Source organism: Cibotium barometz, chromosome 51 (assembly GCF_041138505.1).
Source record: "Cibotium barometz isolate CiBa-2024 chromosome 51, ASM4113850v1, whole genome shotgun sequence".
NCBI classification, from domain to species: Eukaryota; Viridiplantae; Streptophyta; class Polypodiopsida; order Cyatheales; family Cibotiaceae; genus Cibotium; species Cibotium barometz.
Window position 1 is genome coordinate 26,079,977 of NC_141096.1, and position 8,939 is coordinate 26,088,915.

At 38.1% G+C, this 8,939-nt stretch overlaps 1 protein-coding gene across 1 annotated transcript; it reads right to left on the reverse strand.

Annotated features, from left to right (window-relative positions):
• Positions 1 to 2,155: 2,155 nt before the first annotated feature.
• Positions 2,156 to 6,625, reverse strand: LOC147609472 (putative 12-oxophytodienoate reductase 11). Its single transcript, XM_086787632.1, has 6 exons — positions 6,122 to 6,625; positions 5,499 to 5,642; positions 5,289 to 5,419; positions 3,963 to 4,145; positions 3,504 to 3,865; positions 2,156 to 2,718 (listed from the first exon to the last, which is right to left on the reverse strand). Exons 1-6 carry the CDS (start codon positions 6,199 to 6,201, stop codon positions 2,407 to 2,409), a joined length of 1,212 nt encoding a protein of 403 aa, XP_086643758.1. The 5' UTR covers positions 6,202 to 6,625; the 3' UTR covers positions 2,156 to 2,406.
• Positions 6,626 to 8,939: the final 2,314 nt, after the last annotated feature.

The following is an 8,939-nucleotide window of genomic DNA, read 5'->3' on the forward strand; positions in this document are numbered from 1 at the left end:
GTTATAAATAATAGTTATATTTTTGTATAACAAAAAATCAATCTAGTTTTTTTAATATTTTTCAAAATCAAATCACATAAATTTCATTGGATGGATGCAAGTAACATGGTGATGAATCTGGTATATAAGATTGCATCCTTTCGTTATAAATAATAGTTATATTTTTGAATAACAAAAAATTAGTCTAGTTTTTTTTGCCATTATTCAAAATCAAATCACATAAATTTCATTGGATGGATGCAAGTAACATGGTGATGAATCTACAAGTTTAGCTTTTTTTGATGTTTATTGAGCCTTCTTCACAAATTGTCAACCCTTATTTATTAAAAGGAAAAATATTTCTAATTGTCTAATTAAATAACTTTCAAAGTATTATGAGTTGTCTTTAAGGATTTTTTTTACATATGAATTGTTTCAAGGTTTTTTTGAAAGTATATGAAGTGTTTCAAGGATTTTTAAAAGTACAGTTCTACTAGCAAGCTTGTCAAACAAGGCCACAACACCAAGGATAAAGTATAGTTCTACTAGTAGCAAGCTTGTCAAGCAAGGCCACAACACAATGTGATTGGGTGGCAGACATAAGTTATGCAGAGTCATGGATGAATCTTGAAGAGTATCCACGTCTGTACCTTATTCACATGCACATCTTAATACATAAATCTTGAAGAGTGTGCATGTCTATACCTTCTTCATATGCATGCCTTAATAGGTGGGCTTCTTGATGCAAGAGTAGTGGTTGAGAATATAACTTGTTTAATATAATTTTATTGGATGGACTCAAGTAACATGGTGATGAATCTGATATATAAGCTTGCATCCTTTCGTTATAAATAATAGTTATATTTTTGTATAACAAAAAATTAGTCTAGTTTTTTTTGACATTTTTCAAAATCAAATCACATAAATTTCATTGGATGGTTGCAAGTAACATGGTGATGGATCGACAAGTTTAGTTTTGTTTGATGTTTATTGAGCCTTCTTAACAAATTGTCAACCCTTATTTATTAAAATGAAAAATATTTCTAATTGTCTAATTAAATAGCTTTCAAAGTATTATGAGTTGTCTTTAAGGAATTTTTTAACATATGAATTGTTTCAAGGTTTTTTGAAAGCATATGAAGCGTTTCAAGGATTTTTAAAAGTACAGTTCTACTAGCAAGCTTGTCAAACAAGGCCACAACACCAAGGATAAAGTATAGTTCTACTAGTAGCAAGCTTGTCAAGTAAGGCCACAACACGATGTGATTGGGTGGGAGACATAAGTTATGCAGAGTCATCATGGATGAATCTTGAGACGAGTATACATGTCTGTACCTTATTTGCATGCACATCTTAATACATAAATTTTGAAGAGTGTGCATGTCTATAACTTCTTCATATGCATGCCTTAATAGGTGGGCTTCTTGATGCAAGAGTAGTGGTTGAGAATATAACTTGTTTAAAGATATTTATTCCTAGGAGGCAAGGGAAAAAAAGTTTTATCAGCCCAACCCAGAATCATTTATCACTACATTATGAATTGGAAGACTATTAAAGTCTTTCATACTATAAGAGACAAGGAGAAAAAAAACATTTTATAAGCCCCAAATCATTCATCATGACATCCAAGCAAGCCCCTATTGAGGGCAAGTATCCAAAAATCTAAGCCCTTATTGAGGTCAAGTATCCAAAATCACTACATTTATCACTACATTTTGATATAACAACACTACATTATGAATTGGAAGACTATTAAAGTCTTTCATACTATAAGAGACAAGGAGAAAAAAAACATTGTATAAGCCCCAAATCATTCATCATGACATCCAAGCAAAGCCCCTATTGAAGGCAAGTATCCAAAAATCTAAGCCCTTATTGAGGTCAAGTATCCAAAATCACTACATTCATCACTACATTTTGATATAACAACACTACATTATGAATTGGAAGACTATTAAAGTATTTCATACTATAAGAGACAAGGAGAAAAAAAACATTTTATAAGCCCCAAATCATTCATCATGACATCCACCCCTATTGAGGCCAAGTATCCAAAAATCTAAGCCCTTATTGAGGTCAAGTATCCAAAATCACTACATTCATCACTACATTTTGATATAACAACACTACATTATGAATTGGAAAACTATTAAAGTCTTTCATACTAAGAGACAAGGAGAAAAAAAACATTTTATAAGCCCCAAATCATTCATCATGACATACAAGCAAGCCCCTATTGAGGCCAAATATCCAAAAATCTAAGCCCTTCTTGAGGTCAAGTAAACCCTTATTCATGCCAAGTATTCAAATCCCAAGTAAGCCCCTATGCAAACCATCTACCATAACTACTTTCCTACTTTATATTGCACTTTTCTTTTATTTAACTTTATACTTCTTCAACGTTATGTTCTACTTAATTGACTAATTTTATTCAACTTTCTTTTCTTCTTCGACTTTCTTGTCTTCTTCAACTTTCTTTTCTCCTTCGACTTTCTTTTCTTCTTCAACTTTCTTGTCTTCTTCATTGAGAAAGGGGTAGTCCGTGTAGCCTAAAACAAATTCATGGGCATAGAAGTACTCTCTCTTGAACTCATTAAGTGGAGAATTAAGCAAGAATCGCTTGGGTAGGTCTGGATTGGCAAGGAACCACTTTGCATAGGCCACCAAATCTGCATTCCCTGCTTCAATGACAGCAATACCATCGGCCCATTCATAGCCACCACAGACGATAAAAGTTCCCTACAACAAACTTACTTGTTTAAGAATTGAGCATATAGTAAAGAGGTCTTTTCCCTCTCTCTCTCTCTCTCTCTCTCTCTCTCTCTCGCTCGCACACTTTCATTGACCCATATAGCTCCCTTCCTCTCTGTCTCTTACACACTCACTCACATTCTTACTCACTCACTCTCTCTCACGCGCGCACACACACACTCACATTTACATTTTAAAAATGAGTTAAAAGTTTATTCCCCTCTCTGTACACACAAGCTTGTAAACCATATTGCTTGGCTTAACTCACAAGGTGTCTCACACATTTTTTTATAGATTTTAGAACGGGACCTCTCTCGCTATCACACAATTTTTTTAGATTTTAGAAAGGGACCCCTCTCTCTCTCTCTCTCTCTCTCTCTCTCTCTCTCTCTCTCTCTCGAACACACACAAGGAAGATATCTCTCTCTCGGATACACACACACATTGTTACGATTTGTGGACCATAATTGCTTGGCTGAACACACGAGGTATCTCACACATTGATTGTAAATTTTAGAAAGAAACCTATCTTGCAAGCTCTCTCTCTCTCTCTGTCTTTCTCTGTCTTTGTCTCTCTCTCTCTCGGATACACACACACACACATTGTTACGATTTGTGGACCATAATTGCTTGGCTGAACACACGAGGTATCTCACACATTGATTGTAAAATTTAGAAAGAAACCTATCTTGCAAGCGCTCTCTCTCTCTCTCTCTCTCTCTCTCTCTCTCTCACACACACACACACACATGTGGATAGACCGAGGAGCTTACCTTGAAGGCCTTGCGGAATGGGGTAAGTGAGTGGGGGGTTTCAATGAGAACGCGGCCCATGTAGCGCGGTTCCACGCAGTGGAGGTAGAGGATGCCCAGTTTGCTGAGCTGCTCGGCCATGTAAACACCGAGTCTTGTTGGATCCGAGTCGATGGCGCCGTTAAAGGGCGTGAAGGGCGACATTCGGATGCCCACACGCTCCGCCCCAATGGCCTCCACGCATGCGCTCACCACCTCCAGCGGAAATCGGCACCTTGCCTCCAACGGCCCGCCGTACTCGTCCGTGCGGTCATTGATCCCATCCTTCATGAATTGCTCTAACAGGTAGCCGTTGGCCCCGTGGATCTCCACGCCGTCGAAGCCTTCACATTAAAATTCCAAAAAAAAAAAAAACCAATAGTTAATACTCTGGCAAGATCAAAATTCCAGGAATTTTGTTTTTACGATTTTAAAAAGCACCTGCGAGGATGGCATTCTTGGCAGCATCCCTGAAATGGCCAACAATGGTGGGGATCTCTTCCGTCTTCAAGGCTCGCGGCTGGGAGAACTCCCCGAGGACGCCGCCCGGCAGGATGCATGGTGGCGGGCTCGGCAGCTTCTTGTCGGTGGACGACACCGGGGGATCACCATTGGGCTGGTAAGCTTAGGACATAACAACACATACTGTCAGAAATAAATTGCTGAGCCACTAACTTTTTCGATCACCATTGGCCCATTGGGCTGGTAAGCTTAGGACATAACAACAAATACTGTCAGAAATAAATTGCTGAGCCACTAACTTTTTCGATTTAGTTGTATTTTTTTTTGTTTTTTTTAATTGTGTTTGTGACATGTGTTTTGTTGGGGTCCGGATTCCGGACATATTAACTTTTTTCTTTTACTGGGGATTAATGTCCACTGCCATATGGCATTAATTATTTAATTTGAAGGTTTCAGAGCCCTTCTCAGGGCATTTTGACCTGCTAAAGAAGTATTAAAAAGAATCGAGTATTGTTCATGAAGTGCTATAAAAAGACTTTGCCCTCACATGGAAGGGTGAAAAAAATCGAACCTTGCACAAGAAGGGCGTGTAGGTATTAGTTTGTTGCTTCTTTAGATGCACATTACACATTAATTAGTTCTTTTTTTTGAAGACATTCATTGATAGCTTATTGAGAAAATTGATGAAACTTTATAGCAGAACCATGGTGATCAAGAAAATCAAACTTCATAAGCAAAGGGATTGTAATACAGTGGGGTCAATGGATATATTGTTATCCACAAAAATGGATCAATGACTTAACAATTTTATTTCATTTGTAAATGTTTTACTGAGGAACTTGAAAGATAACCTTTATGTTTGCCATCTCTTGAAGGGCAAAGAAAAAAATATGCCCTTCACATCGAAAGACAAATTTGAAAGGGGCCTTCTTAAAAAAAAGCATACCCTACTTGCAAAAATAAACACTGAGCCTTACACTTTTTTGACATTGATGTCCACTCTTATTAATTATTTATTGCCCCACACCTTTAGGTGATAAAGGTGTGCCTAAGGCTCACAACCTCAGACACTAAGTGGGCCAAGGCTGTTTTATCAAATGTAGATATTTAATCAAATGTAGAAAAACGTTTTAGGTACGTATATATTTAGTATTTGTGCTCTTTTTTGCCTTTTTTTAATGTTTCTTAGAACTTGCAAATGATGGAACTATAATCAAACAATTAAACGCGGAGAACACCGAAATATAGGTTAAACCTAATGATTAAGGCCTTAATCAAAGCTCCGGAAGGGATGGGAGCACCCACCCGAGTTCGAAACACGCCCCACATGCCAGAGCTGGCAGATGAAGGTGGCGCCCTTGGCGTGCACCGCCTCCACTATGGGCTTCCAGGCTTCAATGTGGGCCGGCTCGTAGATGGCAGGGGAGTAGGGCTGCCTGCAATATTGCAACTAGTCAATTAGTCTAATCTTGATTACCATAAGTGTTTAAGTAATTAAAGCTTTGGTTTAATTACCCTTGGGAGGTGTCGGAGATGGCGACGGACTCCGTGATGAGGAGGACGCCGGGGGCAGCGCGCTGCGTGTAGTACTTGAGCACGTGCGGCTGGAAGTCGGAGTAGCTCGTCCAACGCATACGCGACATGGGCGCCATGACGACTCTGCATGGTTGATGAAGCGTTAGAAAACGAGGCAAACAGAAGGGAGGGGGAGACAGGGAGGAGAATCAGAGAAGCAGGTGATGTGTTTGGGGGAGGGAGGGAGAGGGAGAGATATGTATGTATGTGTGTGTGAGAGAGAGAGAGGGAGAGGGGTATGTATGTATGTGTGTGTGTGTGTGTGTGAGAGAGAGAGAGAGAGGGGGGGGGAGAGGGGTATGCATGTATGTGTGTGTTGTGTGTGTGTGTGAGAGAGAGAGAGAGAGAGAGAGAGAGAATAAGCTGACTAGCCATAGACATTGCTAGATTAACCGCTAATTGTATGGATTAAGAGCGTTTAGCGTGCCTAGTGAGAGAGAGGGGTAAGTATGTTGTGTGTGCCTGAGCGTGTGACGTGTGTGTAGAGAGAAAAAATAAGCTGACTAGCCATAGACATTGCTAGATTAACCGCTAATTGCATGGATTAAGAGCGTTAAGCTTGCCTCGTGGAGAGCTCGTGGCGACCCATTTTGTAAGGCTTGCAGAGGGCGGGAACACTAGAGTCTTCACTCAAGGAGCCCATGGTGTCCACTGGTGGGTTTTGGGAATTGCAGGCTCGTGTAAGACTGTGAGTGTGCAAGAGAGTCCCTCCTGTTTTTATAGACCAAAATACTCGGACACGTAAACCACGCTATCAGCCTTTGCCTTTAAAAACGTAAGGTTATCTGCTACCTTGAATCAGTATTCTCTCTCTCCACGCAAAACATCGAGTCTCCTACAATTAATGCCCTCTCCTATAACTAATGGCCACACCGTACAATTAAGGCCCTCTCCTATGACTAATGTCCACACCGCACATGGAGCCAAGCTTTAACATTCAAGCACTTTCCTCTTTTTCTTCTTTTTAATGAGGTTTTATTCCATTCCTAGTTACACATGAGCATTTCACCCAGCTACACACATACCATACTAACCACACACACTCCCAAGTACCACAAGAGGGTATCACTCTTTCTAAATATTGGCCACTTTATAGGCAGTGGACAAGCCACAAGACAAACCCCACAAGTTAGTCGCTCGATTGATTGGAGTGAACACCCTGCACAGCTTTGGTAGAACTAGGCGTCATAAGTTGAGAACCTCTTCAAAAATTTTAAAATTTACTTATATTGTGGAGAAAATATAAAGAAAATATTTACTCAAAATGATAATTTACTCCTCTACCATAGGTAAAAAGGATTCATATAAAGGTTCAACAAAAAGAGTTTTTGAACACCTCCTCAACCATGGGCAAAAAGGATTCATGTAAAGAGTTTCTAAACACCGCTCTTCGGTGTGAAGACTAAGGTTTGAACATGTAATTGTTCAAAAACACAACCTTCTTGTTCCTTAAGGATCCACACTGCACACCCTCTTTCATGATACCTACACCATTATGGTATCTTGAGGATTTCATTATAAAAGCAAGTGAGATCCCCAAAGATCACATTAGAGCTCAATTCACTTTATATCTTGCATGGCTCAACTATTACCATCTTTTACTATCAATTCTTTTATTAGAAATAATCCACTCGATTATCTAACTATTGCACTTTAAGCATCACCTTCATTTATAAAGTTAAATAGCTGATAAAATTGCATACTCTTTAGTAATAGTCTTGTAAGGAAAAAACCACTTTTGTGGCTTTAAGAGACTTTGTAGAAAATTCACTTGTTTTTAAGTATATTATTTCAAAGAAATTTTCATGATCACAATTTAGGCACATTTTGAGGAAAATTTAAAAATTCCTTAAATAAAATTTTAAGCAAACTATAAATGTAGCACATTAATTCTTCTATATGTATTTTGCCCTTTTGCAATCTTATATCAACGAAAGACACTTTTTTTACACATCTACTTGAAGATGAGGATATTACAATAATTTGTATGCTATACTTAGTAATTTTAAAATTTGTAAATTTACTAAGTACCTAATTTTTTTTCCCAATATTATTAAAATAGGAAGATACATGCTAACCAAGCATTCTCAAGTAATTTCATGGAAGTTTTAGTTACTTTTCCTTTCTATTCCTTCAAAATCCATTAATCATCCTTAAGTCACTTTTGTGGCTCAGTTACAAGACTAATGTTGTGCCTGCTTCAATCATTAGTAATAATATTCTCTAGTTACACATCCATAAAAATGATCTTTATTTGCATGAAGTATTTAGTGCATTCCTTACAGCTCTTCACTTGGAGTCCAACTTGCTCATTCATGGTTGGTTGATAGGATGATTTAGTTATAATAGATTCAATTAATAACATTATATACACATTATATGCCTTGAGCACCTCCCCTCCCCCTCCCCCACCCGAGCATCCTACTCCCTCCACCTCTGCACACGCATGCACACACACGCACACACACGCACACGCACATGCACACGCACACGCACACGCACACGCACACGCACATGCACATGCACACGCACACGCACACGCACGCACACACACACACACACGCACACACACACACACACACACTCCCATTTTTCTACCACATTTTGATAAGCTATGAATTACGCTTTTGCGTGTTTCAAGTTAAACATTTTTTTTGCTTCCATAACAAACTCTAATTCATAGCTTGTTATTATATTTTAACCATTATTTTTTAACGATTTGACAACCACTCTATATGATCTACTTAACCTCAAAATCTCTAATCCATGGTCCTTCTTACATATTTTAACCTTAAAAAAGTAATTAATTTTTCCATCAATTGTCTCGCAAAATTTAGCTACAATAACTAACTAACCCTTGTCATTGTTTATTTGGCCACCTTTAGCTACAATAACCAACTAAGCATTGTATTTTGTATTTTGTAATTTATACATTCTTACATTTTAAAATGAAAGTTTATAGATCTTCTTGTAGGAGGCAGCAAGCTTCAAACTCCCCCCCCCCCCCACACACACACAAACACAAAACTCAACAATATAACATTCGTTGGTCCACCTAGTTTGTTTTTATCAAGAATTGGTTGTAGTAACTTATTTCAATTATTTCACTTTGTTAAAAATCCTTCTTTAGAAACAATAGGTTCACAACTAACCACACCATTAATGGTGGTGCCTTCTTTGATTTACTTTTGGGTTAATCTGTACTAATGTTAATGTCAATATTACTTGATTATAACCTTTGAGAGGAGCTTCATAAAATATCAAACTATTTGCCTAAGGTCCAAACTTGGAAGTGCCCAAAAAATTATCTAAACCTTGGAACAAGTGACATGGGCAAGAATGAACTTGGATATTAACCACACATTTGGTTAACATTACTTT

Excerpts from the sequence above, each read along its gene's own strand:
- LOC147609472 (XM_086787632.1), bottom strand. The coding sequence starts at position 6,201 with ATGGGCTCCTTGAGTGAAGACTCTAGTGTTCCCGCCCTCTGCAAGCCT. Across the intron at positions 3,866-3,962 it reads CAAGAATGCCATCCTCGCAG|GCTTCGACGGCGTGGAGATC; the intron begins GTGCTTTTTAAA and ends TTTAATGTGAAG. Across the intron at positions 2,719-3,503 it reads CATTCCGCAAGGCCTTCAAG|GGAACTTTTATCGTCTGTGG; the intron begins GTAAGCTCCTCG and ends AGTTTGTTGTAG.